The sequence below is a fragment of the Nuphar pumila genome, chromosome 8, assembly GCF_984573655.1.
Source record: "Nuphar pumila chromosome 8, dmNupPumi1.hap1.1, whole genome shotgun sequence".
Classification (NCBI taxonomy): Eukaryota; Viridiplantae; Streptophyta; class Magnoliopsida; order Nymphaeales; family Nymphaeaceae; genus Nuphar; species Nuphar pumila.
In genome coordinates, this window is record NC_143256.1 from 115,368,316 (window position 1) to 115,390,339 (window position 22,024).

General features: G+C 36.8%; 1 protein-coding gene across 1 annotated transcript; it reads right to left on the reverse strand.

Annotated features, from left to right (window-relative positions):
- Nucleotides 1–397: 397 nt before the first annotated feature.
- LOC149830318 (uncharacterized) lies at nt 398–17,711 on the reverse strand. The gene is made up of 8 exons (XM_090015785.1): nt 17,485–17,711; nt 11,841–11,919; nt 1,543–1,596; nt 1,376–1,467; nt 1,161–1,274; nt 959–1,026; nt 775–886; nt 398–678 (listed from the first exon to the last, which is right to left on the reverse strand). The coding sequence occupies exons 1-8, from the start codon at nt 17,677–17,679 to the stop codon at nt 583–585; spliced, it is 810 nt and encodes a 269-aa protein (XP_089871911.1). The 5' UTR covers nt 17,680–17,711; the 3' UTR covers nt 398–582.
- Between the last annotated feature and the right edge of the window lie 4,313 nt (nt 17,712–22,024).

A 22,024-nucleotide genomic window follows, 5' to 3' on the forward strand; every position in this document is an offset into this window, starting at 1 on the left:
TTTCAGAAAAATCATTGCAAATTATATAAAATACAGAATTCAGGCGTTATTTTAAGCAATGACATCTTGGAAACTAAAACAATGCTTCCCATGGGTTAGAACGATATATTTTGTAGGGATTTAAATAGGACAGTCTCAAGTTTGATATAATTAGGTGTAGCTTAATCACATTCAGAGAAAGATGGAGAAAGCTCTTACCTGATCTGATCTAAACTTACATGCAATTGGAGATAGATCTACCCTGATATCATAAAATCAAATCCAAGCCTCGCTTAAACGAATACAATTAAACAGATTTGGGCCCATCAGTAAGATGTCCATCCCAACCCATGCAATCTGCATCCCTAATCTCTCTCTCTCTCTCTCTCTCATGCACACACCAACAATCATGTTGCACTTTTTACTAAGAAATGTAGTTTAACCACAGCAGCACTCAAATAAAAGGATGGTCAAATTAGAGTGCAAGTAATACAAAGATAAGTCGTCAAAAGAGACCCTTTAGAGGAGAAGGGCAAAACTTTTATTTCATGTTTCATCCCATCCTCTTAAGTGACAGGCAAACTGTTTGCTTCCTCATTGACATCATCGATACAGACTCTCGGATCGGAGGTTTTCTGCTATCTCCGTCTCCCATCTATCCCCATTTTCCAGCAGCTTCTCCTTGTCATAAAGCAACTCCTGCGACAATGCATGTTTCTAAAGTAAACACAATGCCACCAACAAAAGAACAGAAACTGAAAATCAAAACAACAATACATAAGGTCCAAACACCACCTCATGTGTCTCCGTAGCGAACTCAAAGTTGGGTCCTTCCACAATGGCATCAACAGGGCAAGCCTCTTGACAGAATCCACAGTAAATGCATTTTGTCATGTCGATATCATACCTGCAACCCCACAGTTGAATCAATTGGATCATTCCATCCCATGTTAGTGTTTGGAAACACTTGAACTCCTACCTGGTTGTTCGACGACTGCCATCTTCTCGTTCCTCAGCTTCAATTGTGATTGCTTGTGCTGGGCAGATCTGATCAAAGAAAAAATCCCTCTTGAGAAGTGAGACTACAAACTTTAAAACACAAGCGGTATGTATTTTTAACTAAAAATATAACTCAGTTCAGGTAAGCATAGCAAAAAGATAAAGACAAAAAATGGAACTACCGCTTCACAAAGCTTGCAAGCAATGCAACGCTCCTCTCCTGTTGGGTAGCGGCGCAGTGCATGTTCTCCACGAAAACGAGGGCTCAAAGGTCCCTTCTCGAATGGATAGTTAATCTGAAGAAAAAGTAAACTTGTAAACCATCACAAGATCAACTCCAGATACAAGAAAAGAGAACATCAAAAAAAAAAGTGTAGAAATGCCCCAAGTGACTTACAGTAACTTTCCTCTCAAAGAAGTACTTCAGTGTCAGCATTAGACCCCTCACCATTTCAGTTAGAAACAATGTATTTATACTCCGCTCGAAAACTGCAAGATAGACAATTTTATCAGTGAACATTCAGCTAGAGGAACAAACAAAATTATTTCTATCAAGAATCTTACCAGCACTCCAATCCTTGGAGATCTCCTTTGCCAGTTTCTCTCTTTCCTCATCATCTAAAACAACAACAAAAAAACACGCATATATATAGCATCAGTCAAAATCCTTTTGCTACAAATTATGCAAAAAATTTGGCCCTATAGAAATTAATCTAAGATAGATGTATCTGAAGATCCTGCCTTCTAAGAGTAAGAGCAGACAATATTTACCACCAACGAGATAACCAAACAGTCATCCTCAAAACAACTATAGCAAATTAATGGAACGAAATGTGAACATGTACCAATGAAATGTTAAGTTAATGTCAAATTTAATATTCAGGCCACTAGTAAATTTTGTTTTCCATCAAAAAGAAAATAGAGGAAACTGAATACCATCTAAATAAACACCTTGTTTGCCATCATGCTACTAAGTTCTGCATGCTATCAACAAGAATAGATGAACAGAGTCCCAAGCTGTGAGAACGATGCATGAATGAACTCATGTTTTCCATTAGACCCAGTAAATGCTGCTGCATTTTACTATATGCCTGGCCGATTCAGGGTTAGGCGGTCATATTGGGTGGTGGAACTTTTTTTTTCACACAACCATAAACAATGCCAAATAAGATATTCATGCGATTAAATTTGAAACACCCATATAGACTTGAGGTAGAACAATTGATAAACTTTCAAATATTAAAACAAATCTTTGCAATAGAAGATTTCTTATATTCATGTCACAATCACCAATATGAATGATATTTCAGGAAAATTGCATTTTTATAAGTTTCTAAAAATTGAAAAAGGATATTGTGATATTTTCAAAATATCACCATATTGAAAATATAAGGAAATATAAGAAAATCTTAGGACAATATTGAACAATATCAGCATATTGTATTTAAAAAACATAAACAAAGTATTCTACTTTGATCACATTTTTCTATGTTATTGATGAACACACATTTCTTTCTAATATTTTGACAAATAAAAAACGACATATTTGATTTCTTTCTTTTCTCCTCCTTTTTTGCCAAGATCTTTCCAAAATCTACAGAAAAACTATACTATCGTAAGAAATAGCCTCACCAAGATATTGCTGTGACTGATAAAGGTACCATGATTCATACTGAGATACGATCTTAGGTTGATGCTACCTGATGTTGTGGCTACTGATGACCAAATTTAACACTACCAATATGTATCCCAAGAAATACTTCAGATTGCACTGAGAAGCAGCTTGCAAATATTTGACTGAGAGGCCTCTATAGCTGAGTTAAGCTGCATAACTAGCAAACGAACTCAAAACCCCACTGTCCCTTGGCAAGTATACGGCCAATGGCATTTCTGGACCTACAAAACTAACAATGGGATAGGTGGAAAAATAGGCATCTGCATTGCTACAGGGATCTAATTAATGACAATGGCCCAACATCTGATTATATTGATTGTTTAATTCAGTTGAATCTAGAAATCAATTCCATGAAACAAGCCTCTTCATATTAAAAGTAATCAAGCTCGCATACACAGACAATTTCAAAGACCTATGCTGGACCTTCGGTTTTTCTTACACCAACCAGTTTTTGTGCTTGTGACATGCAAAAATCATCAAGCATAACCTAGTTTTAAAGCAACATTTTCTTATTTTACAAAGCCATCAGAAGTGGATCACTACATAGAATTCTAATCCCTCATGACCTGATTTAGTCTGCAAGTTAATCAAGACAGATAAATTTCAGTAATTGATCAACGGCTACAAATTCTAACCCCTTTAAAGTTTTAGGTAACATAAAGATGAGTTGAAAACTTAAAAACATAAAAATCTCCACAAAGACATCTAAGACATTTGACTAAGGCAACAAGCAGCAATAGTTCTTGATCCAAACCAAAGCAGGGCAGTCTCAGGATAAACTAAGGTTGCCAGACTAAGAAGCAGACGCTGGAAACGATACGAGAAGCGGAAGAAAGAAGTGATGCATTTTAAAATGTATAGGAAGCGGGAAGCGAGGAATAAAATATATATATAAGAATTGAATGGGAATCAAAATGAAACACATAAAAACTAAAATTGACTAATATTAAATTTCATGATTTTTTAGTGTAAGAATTAAATTTTTAACAAAATCTAAAATCGATGACTACCAATTTAGAGAAAGTACATGAAAGTGAGTGATAAGAGAGAGAAAACACATAAAAACATGAAAAGTTGAGTAAGAGAACATATAAGAAGAATAGATGAAGCGTGGGGGAATCGAAGTTCTCATCAAGTTTCGGAAGCGACGAGTATCGCGCTTCCGAGAGCGAGTTTCTGGGAAGTGAGCTTCTGGTAACTCTGGGATAAACAAACAAAAGTGGAAAAATGAAATAGGCAGGCACTGTTGACTTTCTCCATCTTAAGTAATAACTATTAGTTGGCAATAACCATAATCACATATTCCTTCACCTCTTTATATTGAATGTTATACATCTTTGAAACGTCTAATAAATGGCTGACGAAGAATGCATGCACCTCATAACCATTCCAAGATCTTGCAGTATAGCTGATGAATATAAGTACCATGAGATGCTCATTTCTCAGGCCTGCAACATCCACAAAGGTAACTTTGTTAAGGTAAAGAGATTTATTGCATAAGAAAGGAGTGCAAGTCCACAACCAAGACCATTATCAACTCCCACCCAATAAAATACATGTTTCATCTTTTTGTGATTTAGAAACATATGATATCTTGAGTCTATCTAATAACATTACTCCATCTGCAACTGCCATAATTGTAGCCTCTATTTATGCACATTTGCTTCTCAAATAGCTCATCGCCTAAGCATAGTCGTAGTCTATGTTTCATCCCCATCTTTTGATGTATCATGATTTGAAATACCAGAAAATGTGGCAGTGGTTCCGTCTAGACCTTCCAACCCTGCCTGTCACACACCCTATTTCTATTGGCTAATTATCATGCAGCTGAGTTTTCAGAACATAATATTGATTAGAACCTTGCAGTGGCAGCCATGTGTCAGAACTGAATATGTACCTCGTGTCCTCCAATGGCTGCACATAGAAGGCATGAAGAAGATAAGAGGAATCAAAGAGAGGAAGAGGAGATGAAGGGCCGGTGAAAGTCCCAAAGCCTGATTCAGTTGGGATGTTCATTATTTATTGTAGGACTCTTGGGTGCCAAAATACAAAAATGCTAAAAAAATACAAAAACAGTTTACTTACATAACATGACTATATTTCTTGTGGAAAAAACAGAAATGCCAATTATATCCAATCCTACACATGATCTAAGGCCGCCAAGAGTCTGCTTTTAATGAAGTTATGTCAAATTCAAATAGGATCTAGGGTTTTAGTCATGATACCAACAACTTGTAGTACCAAAGAACCTCGGCTCAATTTCTTAATCTTCTACCTTCTCTTGAACAAAGTGCTTATCTATTTCAATATATTTGGTCTGTCTTATTTATTATATTGTACAAGACATCTAGAGATAGAAATAGCACTGTGATAACACAATAAAGTATAGATTTACCAAGAGAGAGGCAAGTAAATGTCAATCCACATAACTTAAACTGTCGTAAATGCCATTGCACAATATCCAACTTCTGTTCCAAATCTGGCCACAGTCCTTTTCTTCCTGCTACTCCAAGAAACTAGATGTTCATTCAAGTAGACACAGTATCCTGAAAGGCTTAAACTGACTTCTTCGTTTTAGAATTTCCAATCTGATCAACATCAAAATATGTTATAATGGTGAGTTGGGCTGATTTGAAACAAATGAAGATTGTCTATACATAAGTCTACCAATGGAGGCCCCTCTAATATAAACCAAAACCCTCTTAACTACATCTAGATGGGAGGTTCCTCGCGAATGCAGAAACTAAGACACAGGGTTCATGGAATAAACTATAGTGGGTATTGTAATGAAACACAAAAAAATTATATAAGAGGTGCCGCTTATGGGCAAGAACAATATATAAGAACAATGACCTCTTATGGGTCAATCACTAAGAACACTCACAAGTGGCCACTCAAGGGCCAAGAACATAAAAAATGATAATCTTTATTACGCAAAATGCTTAGTGAAAGCATTAACTTTACAAGGGGAGAAGGTGCCTTTAAATAGGCACAATACAATGCACATGGGCTGGTCCAACTAGCTGTTGGACTGGCCCAACAGCCCTTTAACTATGGTTAAAGGACATGTATTAAATAAATAAAAATAAAAAATAAAAAAGACTGTTGTAATCTTAATGGACACAGCCTATTACATTGAAGTAATTTACATAAATACCCTTAATGGGTATCCCTATTTCAATAACATATATATATATATATATATATATATATATATATATATATATCTTAACACCCCCTTCAAACTCACGGAATGACAACCGAGAGTTTGCTAAGAAGGAAGTGAAATTTAGGAGATAGAAGTGTCTTAACAAAGAAGTCCGCCAGTTAGCATTCAGAAGGCACATATGGTAAAGTGATGGTCTTCTTCAGGAACTCCTATCGAACGTAGTGGCAATCCATTTTAACGTGCTTTGTACGCTCATGAAACGTATGACGGATTGCAATATAAACAACACTTTTGTGGTCACAACACAATCTTAAGGTTCAGGGATGTGAACTCCCAAGTCTTCAAGTAATTGTCTCAGCCAAACTAACTTAGAATTCGTTGTGGTCAAGACACGATACTCGGCTTCTATGGAAGATAGTGACACCTTTTGATGCTTCTTGCATTTCCAGGATATCAAGGAGTCACTTACAAAAACACAAAAAACGGTAGAGTGACGATCATTTACATCTCATCCCTAATTAGAGTCAGAATATACAACATCTAATAAGGAAGAAGATGACAAAAATAGACCATGATTAATTGTATTTTTAATTATCTAACTATCCTCATTACAACACTCATATGTATTGTAGTGGGGGAATGTTGAAATTGACTAGCAGTATGAATAGCATGAGCAATATCAGGACGAGTAATGGAAAGATAAGTCAAATTACCAATCATTTGGTGGTATGGAGTTGGCTCTTTCAGGGGTTCTTTATCATCTTTTTTCATCTTATCATTGATGACCTCTAGTGTATCAACTCGCTTTTCATCAGTAAGGCCTGATCTTTCTATTATCTCTATTGAGTACTTAGTCTAAGAAAAAATACCCATGTGGGGAGTAAGCAACTTTAATTCTAAGAAAATATTTAAGGAAACCAAGATCTATCATATCCAATTTGTTTTTTAGAACATTCTTGATATGACCAACTCCCTGATAATTACTTCTAGTAATGATTATATCATCCATGTTGAGAAGTAGAATTACAAGCCCTGCATAAGAGGACTTAACAAATAATGCAGTATCAATAAAATATAATCTAAAACCCAATTGAATCATCATACTACTAAACCGATCATACCAAGCCAAAAACCAATCATACCAAGCCAAAGGTGCTTGCCTTAGACCATACAGGGCTTTTCGCAAACGAAGGACTTCTCCATGTGCTAGATTATCCATAACGTAAAGATCTTCATTTCTACGGCCTCGCCCAATTGGCTTTCCGATATGGAGATCCTGTACAAGACAATCATTAGATGAAAATGATATTTTGCAATCATGGTCCATAATTTGAGAGACAGATAAAATGTTTAAATTTAGTTTTGGTATTATTCTAAATTTTGGTACATAAAAGGTTTTGATGTTTTTGCAAAGTTCCAAAACTTTTAATTTTTAAAGATGTTCCATCGGCGGTAAACACATATGAATCATTTGGATAAATATGACATTCGGATAGAATTGACTCATTTAAAGTCATATGAAAAAAAGCACCAAAATCAAGAATCCAAGAAGTCTTACCGAGATCAATGCATGATGATACAGCTGCACCGGAGAGGGAAAAGCTTTGGTTCTTGAATATAGGTTGTAGATCGTCCATTAGTTGAGCTAGTGGCATTGTTCCAATGCTTTTGGAGCTTTCATCTACACCAATTCTTTTATAAGATGATCATACGAAAGTCACCTCTTCATCTCTTTGCTCTTCTCTTCTCCTCTTTGAACAAAATGGCTTGATGTGACCCAGTTCATTGCAATAATGCAAATGATCTTATTCTTGGGCTTATACTTTGTACTCATTTGTGCTTCTTCAAAGACGAGGAGGTTTGTATGTCCTCATGTGATTTTCAAGTGTTGACATAGCAAGCACAAATTCTTCATTTTTGGTGGAAGAAGGTTTTTTTAACCTATTTTCCTCCATAGTTAACTCTTCAAAAGTTTCTACTATGGAAGGAACTCCTCCTCTATGAAGAAGGGTCAATTTGGTCCTTTCAAATTTGGGCCTAAGCCCATTTACAAAATGATAAAAGTGCTCTGATTTAATTTGTTTTTCTCGGAGATCAATATCAAGTGGACAATGCCACTTAGGTTTTAAAAGAGCCAACTCATCCCAAATGAGAGAGAGAGCATAGTAGTATTCTCTAATGCTCATCTCTCCTTGGGTCATAGTTTTTACTTTCTTTTGAGTATTTCATATACGTGATATGTCCTTTAAAGAATACATATCTTTGATATATTTTCAAGCATCACTAGTTTTTTCGAACTTTGCTAAGCTAGAACATTTTTTGATGTCCACACTATTAATGAGTCATCCCATGATTTTAGAATGGCCCATTTTTCACTTCTTTCAATTTTTCTCATAATCATCAATGACCTTGTTCATCTCATCTCCTTGTAGCGCAACTTTTTTGTCATTTTCATTCTTTGAAAGAACTAGCTTTGGTTCTTTTTCGGATCCATCCACCAAGCCCCATAGACCTTTTTCCAAAATTTTGTGCTTGACTATGGATGCCCACATCACATAGTTGGTGTCGTTTAGTCTCACGGGCATGGTGACAATCACTTTCCGTTCATCCTCCATGAATATACAAAGAGAGAAGGAGACAAGAATAGAAAGATAGACAGAAAGAAGAAAGTTGATGTGGCATGCTTCCCAAGGCAACGAACTGATGCTCCTTTGATTCTCACTATCCACCAAGAAGTCTTCCAATATAGCTTCTCTCGTACCATGTAATGAAACACAAAAAAGTATACAAGAGGTGCCTCTTATGGGCAAGAACCTATGTCAGAGGGATTTGGCCAGACAGGTCCGCACCCGCGTCGATGCAACGTGATGCGACGCGGGTGCGCGTGCGGGTGCGGCACTCGATGCAGTCAACCCGGCCCTAGGTGCGATCATCGCTCCCAGGGTCATTTTTTGGATTTTTTTTTTAAAAAAATCTGGGTTGCGGAATCAAAAACCCAAACTTTTTCGCGAAAAACGATCAAAAGATGGAAAAAAGAAAACTCACTAAATTCTGAGAGGACCAACAAGAAGATGAAGATGGAGGAGATGAGGGTGATGAGCCCTCCAGAGAGCGTCCTGTTGTAGAAGTCCTCGTTGATCTTCGGGTAGGCGTCGAGATTCCGGAGCTTGTTCATCATCTCCATGGCCCTCCCGACTGCCGAAAAACAGGCAAACTGGGAATTTCGACGAGGGAATCTAGGGTTTCCGCTCTCTCCCCCACAACCCTCTTCCTCTCCCTCTTTATTTTGCCGACAGAGCTACCGTGAAATACTCTCCTTCTCCTATTTTTTTTGTCCTTTTTTACATACGGAACTTCCTTTTTTGGGGGTTTATTTATTATTTGCCTTCTATATGAGGGTTGGCATTTTTTCGAACGGTACGATCTCGTGACGATGTATGACATCCAAAGGTCAAGTCCAAGGACTCATGAGTCATGACCATGGTTGTCATTGGTTGGTGGATCGGATATCCGATTCAGACACAGGAAGGTGTGAGCTCCCAGGTAGCACGCAATGAGGTTCGGATTCGGATTCGGATTCGAATTACATCGGGTAGAGGAGACCTTCAAGGCAGCTCAAACTCGTCCCACGTAATTGAAAATAAAAAGTATTAAAATGTATTATTTACTTAAAAAGTTATATACATAGCTCACAGGGGCTATACTTTTCTGACTAAGGGCTACCATAGTTGTCATTTGACATGGGATGACCATGGTACATACAGGTGGGCAACCGGCCCAGCAGCCTGATGGGCTAAGCCTACCCGGCTCAGGCCTGGTTTGGGTCATGATTTTAGAAACCCCATCTGTTATATACGTGAAATGGGCTAGGGCCAGCCCACGGGCTATCAGGGTCATTTTGGTCCATTTTTTGGATTTAAAAAAAAAAATCTGGGTTGCGGTAGCCCGGGCTATCGGGGTCATTTTGGTCCATTATATATATATAATTTTATTTTATTTTATTTTATTTTTTTCGCACCCCCACACCCAAGGTTTTTGAAAGTGCCGCACCCGCACCCATGTGACATAGGCAGGAACAATATATAAGAACAGTGACCTCTTATGGGTCAATCACTAAGAAGTAAGAACACTCACAAGTGGCCACTCAAGGGCCAAGAACATAAAAAATAATAATCTTTATTATGCAAAATGCTTAGTAAAAGCATTAACTTTACAAGGGGAGAAGGTACCTTTAAATCGGCACAATATAATGCACATGGGAGTGGGACCAGTCCCAACAGCTATAAATATAGCCGTTGGGACTAGCCCAACAGCTATATTTATAGCTGTTGGGACTAGCCGAATAGCCCTTTAGCTATGGCTCAAGGACATGTATTAAATAAATAAATAACAGAAAAATAAAAAAGTCTGTTGTGACCCTAATGGACACAACGTATTACATTGAGGTAATTTACATAAATACCTCTAATGGGTAATCCCTATTACAATAACAGAAATATACATGTATATGTATACATATAACACACACACACACACACACATATATATATATATATATATATATATATATATATAATCTTAACAGGTATATGAAAATTAAGTACTAGAAAGCATCTACTGCACTTCTGTACTCCTTGGGATGCTGCAGCAACTCTCCAACATCATCTCTCAATCTAATCCTTAAGGTTATAGACCTTTGCATATGTTTGCAATTAATCATACTTGTATGCTTGAGTAGGTCAAGTGCATAGTTGTGTTGTGTGAGAGTCATGAAATTAGCCTTCTAGTGAGGCAGTGACCCCAAAAATATCATTTGGGACTATTCCTGAAAAAAAAAATTGCCTGTGAAATATGACCTTCACTGCTACTAATAATCATGATGTCATCCACATCAATAATATAACATTATGCCATGTAAACTAGCTGACATAAATAATGGATAACCAAAAATGCTACAAACAAACCCATGAGATGGGACTACTATGTAAAAGCTGTCAACCAGGCTATATATAGTCATCTTTGAGTCAAATCACTTTCTTTTGTGGATCTCATTGAGTATAACTAGAAGGTTGCTCCATGTACACTTCTTTGAGATATTTATGCAAGAAGTCATTTTTTACGGCCATTTAATGTAAATTCTAAATTTCCTATGTAGTAGACAAATTTTTTATCTCACCAATGACATGAAAACCCATCAATTACGTGAAGAGAACGCGAGCATAATCTTAATTTAGCTAGGTCAGAATTAGTAAAGAAAAATAGGTTATGGCATGTGTAGTTGTTGCTCTTTCCATCTTGGTGGTTTAGATGGTTTGAAAGAATACAAGATTCTTCAACAGAAGTAAGAATATGGAAATCATTGATTCATTTCCATACTCAGAATAAATCAAATCAGAATTCTTTGGACTCATGGCAGAAAATATTCCTATAGTAAGAGAGTGCTATTTATAGGGTTCTCTCAGCCTCAAAATTGTGTTTTTTTATTTGCTAAAGTTTATTGTGGTTGGTAACTCATCAACCCCCGCCCCCCACCTTTCATTTTTTCTGACCTATTATCCAATACTGAATGATCAAGTATTCCTTTTCTGTCACATGAAGGAAAGAAAAGAGAACAAAACTAAGATAGAACAAGTTATATCAAATACCTGTAACCACTTACACAATTTTGCAAGCTTGTTGTCGTGGAGTGTGACATATAATTCATACAAAAATGTTTCTCAAATGCAGGTTCCTACATGATTCAACCCTCTTTTGCACAACTTGATAAAACACACATGATGTGAACAGTATTTCCAATATTTCTCTAACTTAAAAAATTCAAAGAGTTATCATCGCCATAACCTCTTGCTATTTTCTGTTCATAGACTAAACGAGCATCTAGTTGGATTTGCATAAATAATGTATTCAACTTTGATGAAGATATTTTGCATCAGAAGGCAGGCCACTCTAAAATGTCATGTCTGCAGAGACAAAAACAACAGGGATTCAAATAATTTGTGTGAGAGAGAAATTGTGTACCTTTGCTTGTAGAGTAAAAATGTGAGCCAAATGAAAGCCCATGTCTCTGTCCACCTTGCAAAGATAGCGCAGCAGCAACCTTCAATGAGTTTAACCACATAATCATTCAATCTAAAATCCCTTTTTTAAACATAACTGTCAAATACATACGTTTAATAATGAAAAGCAAATAAAGCACTCCTCAGAAGGAAGAAACACAAGGTTGTAAAGCATTTCCAGTTGTGGCTAGGAATCCTAACAGTCATGGATTTGTTAGCTGTATCCCAAAACCCAAACAACTAAAAGAAGAACATTTATTCCTTTGAGTAAACCTGATTAAACACCAAAAACAGAGGTAAGCACATGAAATTAAGTTTTCATTCCATGAACAATGTGCTCTAGACAGGATGACAATATCGTTCTCCCATTACCCATTTCAAAATCACCATCTATGAATTTTTGAAAACTCATCCAGGATCCAAATCCAAGTCCTATCCGAAATATAAATTTAAATCCCATCTATGATCTAATTTAAGAACCAAACTTAGATCCACATCCAGATTCATCCCAATAAACTGAGTAAAATATATCACTAAAAATCCAATAAGAAACCCAAGTCAAATGTTTACTTAGGCAACGATGACAACCAAGTTATCTTAAGGATTACAAGTGTTACACTACATCGCTTGTTTTGCAATCAGATTATTCGAGTGATAGTGTTAAAAGTACTCATCATCCTCTTACCAATTATGTTGTTATGAAAAGTTTTCACAATCCCATAGAGTTTTCCTTGCAACAATCACCCAAAACTCAAAACCAAAGATTCACTCAAGTGATGCAACATCAACATTACGAAGAGGCTATGACAACGGAGGTCTGTGCATTAGAGAAAAATAATACTTGGACGGTAACTAATTTACCTGCAGGAAAGCAACTTATTGGTTGCAATGGATCTAAAAAATCAAATATGGATATGATGTATCAATTGAGTACTATAAAGCCCGATTTGTAGTTAAAGGGTATACCAAAATGGAAGGACTTGATTACCATGAAACATATGCCCCAGTTGTTAAGCTCGTTATTGTATGATGTTTGCGTGTCATAAATGCAATACGCAATTGACATCTATATCAAATAGACGTCAACACAGCCTTCTTATATGGCGACTTAGACGAGGAAGTGTATATGAAATTGCCACCAGAATTTGCTCAACAAGGGAAGCGACGAGTCTACCACTTAAAGAAGTCTATTTATGGTTTAAAGTAAGTCATCGCGAAGTTGATTTTCAAAATTTCTACTTCTAGAATTACTGGTAAATGTAGTAAAATATGGCAAAATGTTGTAGTAAATTTTGTAACCTAATCTAGATTGATTCTAGGTTGGTTCCTTGATCCCACTGGATCTCATTTGGGAGATTCCATTGTTGATATCAAGGAAAGCAACATTTCTTACTGATATCGAGCGTTGTTGATATCAAGGAGTGGGTTGCTGCTATCAATGAGTGTAACTACTATAACCATAACTGTTAGGACCTCTTATATATATATATATATATATATATATATATATATATATATATATATATATATATATATATATATATATATATATATGTTTTGTCATTTAAAGCAATGACCTGCAAAGACTAATAGTCTTCCTTTCTAATCAAAGAAGAAAATCACATTTCTCTCGAGCCATACAACCAGAAACCAACTTAACATGACCAGTTCCCAAGAATAAGATTCTCCCATATCCACTCCTTGCAACAAATATATGCATCTAAGAATATTTAGCAAAAAGTGCACCAACCATACAAATGCTGATATTGTTTTAACATCAGCCTAGAGCCCCTTCCTTTTTATGTTCTCATGACTCAGATGAATATCGATCATAGTCACCATTATTGCTAGGATAGTGAATTTTTCAAGTTTCGTTGCATTTTTTAAAGAAGAAAAGGAGAGAAGATGTAATTTTTCCTAAGCACTTCACCATTTTGTCTATTAGACAATATTTTCCTAAAAGGAATAGTTTGTGATGTTTCCAATCTTTATGGTTTTTTAGAATAAAGGAAAATATTATCCAATCTTTATGTTCTATTTTTTCCAATATTTTCATTGAAAAACTATATATATAGCAAGAATTTGGACTATTAATGTTATCCTGCTAATAATACCAAGGCCGACCATGTTTTCCAACCAGCTACAGTTGCATGTTATTGATCACCTAGGCTAGAGAGACTGTGCATAAAGATTAAAGAGACCAGCCTTTAAATCATATCATGAAATAGATGTCATTCTTCAATTTAAAAAAAAGAAAAAAGAATAACATCAGCCTCAAAATTATCTCATCAAATAAACTTCATCATCAATCTACAAAGTGTTATGACTACTGCACTCAAAGATTGCTTCTTTCCTATAGCATTGGACCAATTTCCCATTTCTTATTCTTTTTTCTTTTTCTTCCTTAAAAAGCCCAGACAATTATCTTACTATAGTTTGCAGGACATGTTAAATGCTAATTCACCTACAAGAATAGCGGCACACAATACCACAGCGAACACAAACCCCCGCCCATTCCACCCACCATTCCCTTTGTGAATTCAAGAAAATCAATACTCCGTTGAATGTGATAGCTAGATTTCCAGAGTCAAACCTTCTTTAACAAAAGTCTCTTGGGCCAAATCCCGCCACCAATTTTGCTATTGGAGGAAAGGCAAATGTAGAGTACAAAATACATTACGTATTATTTGCAGTTAAGCTCTTGCTTGATTTCCTACTCATTGATCAGGCCAACAGTAAGTGGAAGACTGGAAGTGGATCCAGCCTAACAAGATATTCTAGCAACCACTTCACAATGCAGGTCTCCTTTCATGGCCACCATGGTTATGACCTTTTCTTTGTCTATGTAGGAGAGAGTGAGAGGGAGGGGGGAAGGGATGCACATGTGCATGCATTTGTGTGTTTAGAGCTCGATTTAAGAACATCCCTTCCAATCAAAGCTTCACCTACAAATATGTTTTCACTCTACATTGTAGGGTGCTTTGTTTGTTTATTGGGTATGGAAAATAGCGCAGTAAAGACCCAAGATCCTTAACGTGAGATATGGAATTTGATTAAGTAAAAAGCTTCACAAGAATCACAACCTATGTTACTTGGACACTGACACAGGTGTCGTGTCGGTGTCAGACATGTCATGTTTTGAAAAACTAGATACGTGGACACAGCAATATATATAGTTATATTTATCTTCATATATATATATATATGGAGGGGGGAGAGAGACAAAGAAAAGTAATTAAGTTAAAAAGTAAAAAAACTGTTTCAAACAAAAAGAAAAAGAAAACAAAAGAGGGAGACATAATCTCTCTCCCCTATATGTGGCACAACAAAATTCATCAAAATTGTGAAAGAGAAGAGTTAGTTCTTAAATGGGACTGAGCGAGGCTCGGCTGTGGTAACGAGTCTTTTATTGACTAGCCTGACTCATTCATCAACTGAGAGAGAAAGAGAGAGAGCCCTTTTTGTATAGTAAAAGGGCATGATGACTCATTTTCATAGAGTTATAATCCAATAAAATATATGGTGAGAAAATAAGGTTTAAACAAAGTTGACACAAAGTGTTCGACATTGGACACTTTGTGTATAAGACATTCAAAAGCATCGGACATATGACACCAAGTGTCCTTTTTTTCTTGAACACTTCTATGTTGAAAAATGAAGTATCTAGGAGTGTCGGTGTCAGTGTCCAAGTGTCCAAAGAGACTTAGATCATAGACCCAGTTGCTAGTTCATGGATTAAGCAAGTGCCGGACACTGACATGTTGGCCCTCCAGAAGTGTCAATATAACATGGTTCACAACCATGCTTCTGGTAGGCTGAGAACTGCCCATGTTACACAATAAACAATCTTTGTTACTCTAGGAAGGCAACCTGCTCTGAACTTCATTTCAAAGGTCACTGCTAATTAAGATGTCATCTGATTCACAAAAAATTTCATTCAAGAGTATAGAAGACTAATGCAATTCATATTCAACCCATAAAATAGTAAACAATCAACAAATACAAAGAGACTTAAATTATAGACCAGATCTTGTTTATCCCGCTCCATCTTCTTGTATATCTCAACCATCCCCACACTAAAAAAATCACCAAAATGTAATGTAGTTGACATGTCATAACCTGATCAATCACTTGCTAAATCCATGAACCTTTGGACTATTAAAGTGTTATGAAATTCCATAATTAGACACCCATTGTCTATGATGTTATTGTTAAAATAATCGTGAATGAATTATGCACATTTTAGCTGCTTTACCCTATTAAAAAAAAAGACTCTTTTGTTTAGGTTCTCCTTTGAGCCAATCTAACACCACCACCGTTACCTTAGTGATCACATGGAATGCAATGCAAATATAGATACTGGCATGACAACATTTTTTCTTTTTGTTCTACATACAATGCACCTAGCTTGGAACCCATGTCCTGTAACCTTATTCACTAAGTGGAGAAGCACTCATTCTAATGGACAGTAAGCCCTTATGTTACTTACACTGCCAAGACCTATTTATTCGTTGTTTGGGCCTCTGACCCAAACATCTATCCAGAAGAAAGTGCAGTTCACCAGTTCCGCCAAATGCTGCACCTAGCCATTCACCATGTGCATCATAATTTCTTAATCAAGTTGCATTCGGACATGGCAGTTATAATAATGACATCAACTCATCAAAGTGCATAACCTTTTGATAGGAACTTGCCCAATTTCCATCAAATTCTTGATAGATACAAACCCCACATATGAGCAAATCAGTAACTAAGGTACTCACAAATCGTTAATGGTAAATCGACGCCCTCATCAACCATGCAGAGTTCCGACCATTTTCATACTCATTATTCTCTTTTAATTGTCTGTATACTACTCTCTGTGACACCCCATCTTTCCCTATATAATCACCGCTTATCTCCTTTCTTAACATTTCCTTAAGAATGCAACGTTTAAAGTGAAACAAAAAGGAAAAACACATCTCACGGGCTCGATAGCCTCAACCCAACACTAACATTCACAGCAAACAACCACAAATCAATTACAACCAACTTAAGGGGGGTGCTTAACCCGAAAACTGGAACAAGTTCGGATATCTGCATTCTACAATCTAAACAATAGCATGCGGAAAAAAATTCTCCTAGTTTTCTGGATAAATGAGTGCATCCAAAGACCACAAAACTAAATTTTACAACAATACACACCTCCACCGAATACAAAACAATTTTGAATCAAAGATAAAAACAACAACAACAGATTTAGCCTGTCAAACCAAAGCCTGAAAAAAGTTGGGATATTTGCATCATAAACCATGATGCAAAAATCCAATCACCCCACTTTTCTGGATAAGTGGATGGATTTAAACACCACCCAACTGAAACAAAAACTACACCTCTGCCAAATAAGAACATCCCGGTGTATACTAGTCTTTTTCGCAAGTGGGTGCATCTAAAAACCGCCAAACTGGGGAGGAAAAAAAAGATACACATCCACCAAATACGAACCGATCAGGAATCGAATTCGGAGATAAACCAACAAATAACAGATTCCGGAATCGCGAAACCGTCGATCAGAAGACCATTCGTTCAAGACATCGAGAAATGAAGCGAAGGGAGGGGTAGATGACCTGATTGCTGGGATCTACGCCGATTGCTCGCTTGTTGGCGCACCAAAGGTTGCTGGTCGCACCGTGGTGGAACCCGCAGGGAGTCGGCTCGTGGTGGGTTCGTAGGGAGGCGGCCAGGGGGCTCAAACCCATCTCTCTCAAGGGCCGAGATAAGAGATCGCGGACTCGAGAACGGAGGCAGTGGGCTGCAGCCATCCTTCTGTCTTTGATGCTCCTCTTATTCTTCTTCTTCCTCCTCCTTTTTATTTCCTTCTGGAATTTATGGGGCTACTTGACCCTGCTTCCAGAAAATTGGTAAAAATGAAATCACTGACCGCATATCACACAAGTGCCCTTTCTGACGAATGAGGCTCTCTTTCACAGGAAAGAAGATGTCTATGAGAAATATCATCGTGAGAAGTAGTGTCAAAATGAGTCCATACCTCCTTTCCTAAGAAAGCACTTTCCCATCAAAGTGAATCTTTCAAAGGAAAGAGGCTTCTCGGTGAAGAGATCAGGTGCAATATGATTGCACAAATATTTGTGCATTAAGCACCTGATCACCCTCCATCTTGGGAACAGGGCCTGTCAGGTGCCTGATGGAGGGTGATGGAGTGCTTAATGCACAAAGTTTTGTGCAATCATATTGCACCCGATCCGGACTCTCTCTCGAGTGGGAACGTAACAAACGGCCCCTAATAAAAGTGAAAAAAGAAGATTATCTAGAAAAACATGGAAAAGCGAAGGTTTTATTTGAATTTTATGTTTTTCCTGAAAATTTGTACGTGTGTTCTTAGGCCGTGCAAACAGGTTGGAAGCAAGCTGAGTAGTACTAAATCCAAATCCGGGTCCGAACATTGTGCAACAGATCCAAGTTGGGATGAAGAGCAAATTAGCTTCAACATAGCAGAGTTTAATGCAGGTCTGAATTTGGTGTGATCATACTGGACCCGATAAGAAAACGGGAGCAAAATACGAAACAGTAAACAAATCGGACCTGAATGGGATCCTAATGCAGATCCAACAAAAAACATTGATTGAAATCCGAAGAATCTGATAGAAGTTTGATAATGCAAGTCCGGTCCAATATGAATTTATACTCGGATCTTATTTTAAGACCCAAATCCGAATATTGAAATAATATGTCAAATTCAGGCTGGACATCCCACTTAATCCACTCCATTTGCGCCCATATCAATGTGCCAAATATTGGTGATAATTTAGTTCTCATTTATGTAGTCAATACGTCACAAAATTTCACAAATATCATGATATTTATGTTTATATCAACATAATATCGGCAAGTATCAGTTATTTCTTTTTTCACGCATTACTTTCCGAGCTAATTATACCTGATCTTAGTAGACTCATGAGTTCAGGTCAGGCCCAAAATATAGGCCAGTAAAAAAAATGAGTTAGGCATTGGATATGGTGACCCAAACCTATTTGGGACCCAACTACTTTTTATACCTGATCCAAGTGATTTCATTCACACAATATAAAACTGAACTGACTCGAACCCGAACTTGGTACGTACTCAAACCTGTTTTGTAGCCAAACCAACCCGAACTCGAACAGATTATATTTCAAACTCATTTTGTACCATAGACCCAAATCGGAACCTATTGAGACTTGAGACCCTACCCAGTACCCACCCTTAAAACTAAAATATGGGTCTTCATTTTTTAGCTATATCATAATCGAATCCCACACCCAAAATAAAATGGATGGGGTCTAATTATTAGACCCGATTAAAAATCAAGTCTATTCAAGATTTGACTTGATTATACCGAACATGGTACATACATGAACCCGTTAAGTTATATATGGGTTCACGATTTATAGTTGTACCTGATCTCATATCTGAACCCGAATCAAATTGGGATGGGTTTGAGTCTACTTTTAGACCCAATCTAGAATTGGGTCTGATAAGACCCAAACCCAACCCTGTTATACCAGTAGTCATAGGAAACAACCACAATATTGTCTTCATTTACTGCACATGAAAAGAAGTAAAAATATCAGTGCCTTACTATGACCTTCAAACAAAAAAATAGGCACTGAATTTATTCTAGCACAGTATCGAGTCAATCATGCACGTATTTGCCACTCTCTATATTGATCATTCAAGGGTTTTCTCATTTGTCTTAAAGCATATTAGATAAAACTATTGTCCAGGTGATTATTATCCTTTTCTTCATATTTCAAAGTTTTTCCTTTTTTTATAATTTCTTTGATTATTCTTCATTCTTACTGGCAAATGTGGGCCACCATATTCACCTCTCAGTGGTTTTTCTTTTTTTCCAGTTTTTTGGATTTATAAACTGAAACCGCACCCGGCACGAAGACCTGGTCGCGCTGGCTCAGCCCGCCATACCTACGGTCGTCATGCCGGCGGCGTAAAACTATGAGGCTAGGATCCCAGCTATCCGGGGCCTATGCTACGCGTTGGCTTGTGCAGAGGGACCACGCCCATTGGTTCTAGATTGGCAAAGATAACCTTTAGCCATGGTAGGCCATAGGCATTGGGCATCAACAATGGGCCCTCTAGGAGGGTATTTTTTATCTTGAGGGGAAAGAAGAGTGATGGAGCAATTGAGTTCTTTGCCTCCAAAACAAAAATGGAAGAGGTTGTTGGGTACTTGGGTTTTGTTAGATGTGTATTAAGGCAAAAGATGATGAGTAAACAGGAACAACAAAAACAACTTGGAAACTTTATTTGTACAAATAGAAGATGGTATAGAATGGTAGAAGGGGAAGGTAACAGGAAGCAAAAGATGATAAGATTGCCCTTGGACCAAAATTATGAGAGGGTAGCTTTGAAAATTAATTGTCCTTCCAAATGTGTCTTATTGCTCTTTTTCCAATTATGCTATACACGGTTATAAAAACTTTGAACATCATCAATTAGACACCAAAACAAGTTAATTACCAGTTACTACTTCACATATACAAGTTCAGCATGCACCCTTAACAAAAAAAAAGTTCTGCATAATACACATAAAGTGGGAGTTTGTGCAGTGTGATCCATCGACCTGTTTGTCCCTCGCCCCTTGTTATTATTACCAAACTAATTATATATATATATATATATATATATATATATATATATATATATATATATATATATATATATATATATATATATATATAAAGAGAGAGAGAGAGAGAGAACTATTATAGTGATCACTTAAAATAAATTATATATGATGTCTAAAAAGGAATTAAAGAACAAAGGTATATCATGAGTCCATCAAACAATGAAGATGTAAAAATAATGTAAAGAAAAAAAAAAGACCAAAAAAGAAAAAGAAAAACATACTTGAGCAATCAACTATAACCCTTCGTACCAAAGGGGCTCAGCTTGTCTGGTAGGAGCAGCTAGTGCACGTCACCTTGTGTTGAGACGTTGCAAGTTCAAAATCCAATGGTATAGTTGTATAACACTGCATTGGTTTACATGAATTTTTAGTCATCAGAACATTATGAAAAAGAAAAACAAAGAGACCAAAAAGGAAACCAAAAAATGTATTTGAACAATCAACTAATCAACAATAATTTCATTTGTTTACATGAATTTCTAGTCATCGTAACACCCTGCAAGAGAAGGGAAGAGAGTTCATACCAGATTCACCCAAGTTCCAAAGATATACATAGGAAAACGAAAGCACCTTAGAAATGTGCGAATACTATCGCAGCACACCCACACAGCCTTCAATGGGCTCAAATGGCCAGCAATAGTGGGCTATGGCTGGCCAGCCATAAAGGCCCAAAAGATTGGCCGAAGAGGGACATAAAAAGGCAATCTTGGGTTCAAAATGACATTAGCAAGGTCATGATCATTTGAGACCAAACCAAACCGAATTAAAGTGAATTTAATATAAGATCCAAAATCCAAAGATATTAACAAGCCCAAGATTCAAGCCACCCCTCTGTATAAAAAACATAAGAAGTTCTCTCAACCTTGGGACTAAACTTGTAGGAAAGACATTATACTCACTAACTTAGGTTAATTAATGTAGAAAAAGTGTAGGAAACTTAGTCAGCTTTGAGACAATACTCCAACAAGGTTGACATACAAAATTATTGCAAAAGATTTAAGTTGATCATTGCCAAGCTTATCAACCTTTCGCATAAAGCTTTTCTACCTAGCCGATGTATAGTCCTTCACAACATAGCATGTTTTGGATGCCATTGTTTATGCTCAAACGAGATCTTGAAAAGTTGTTGATTGTCTCAAGTGAGATTTATTGTTGGACACTCTACATGTCATGGGCCTACTTTTTCAATAGGCTTGTGTAGCACAACGATCCTTCCTTACTATAGCAAGCCTTTTGATCACTCACTCACAACTAATTTGTCATGGGCATAGAATGTTTCACAAACCTGTAACGCGCCAAATTGCCCAATCTAACCATCTTAATGGTCAAAGGTTGCATACCAACACCTTTTCATATGCTGAATCATTTCATTGTTTCTATACACCATATCATGTGCAGTTGCCTAGCAGAAGCTGATCAAGCGCATCTCTAGGTGTGTATTATATATAGTCCATGCCACT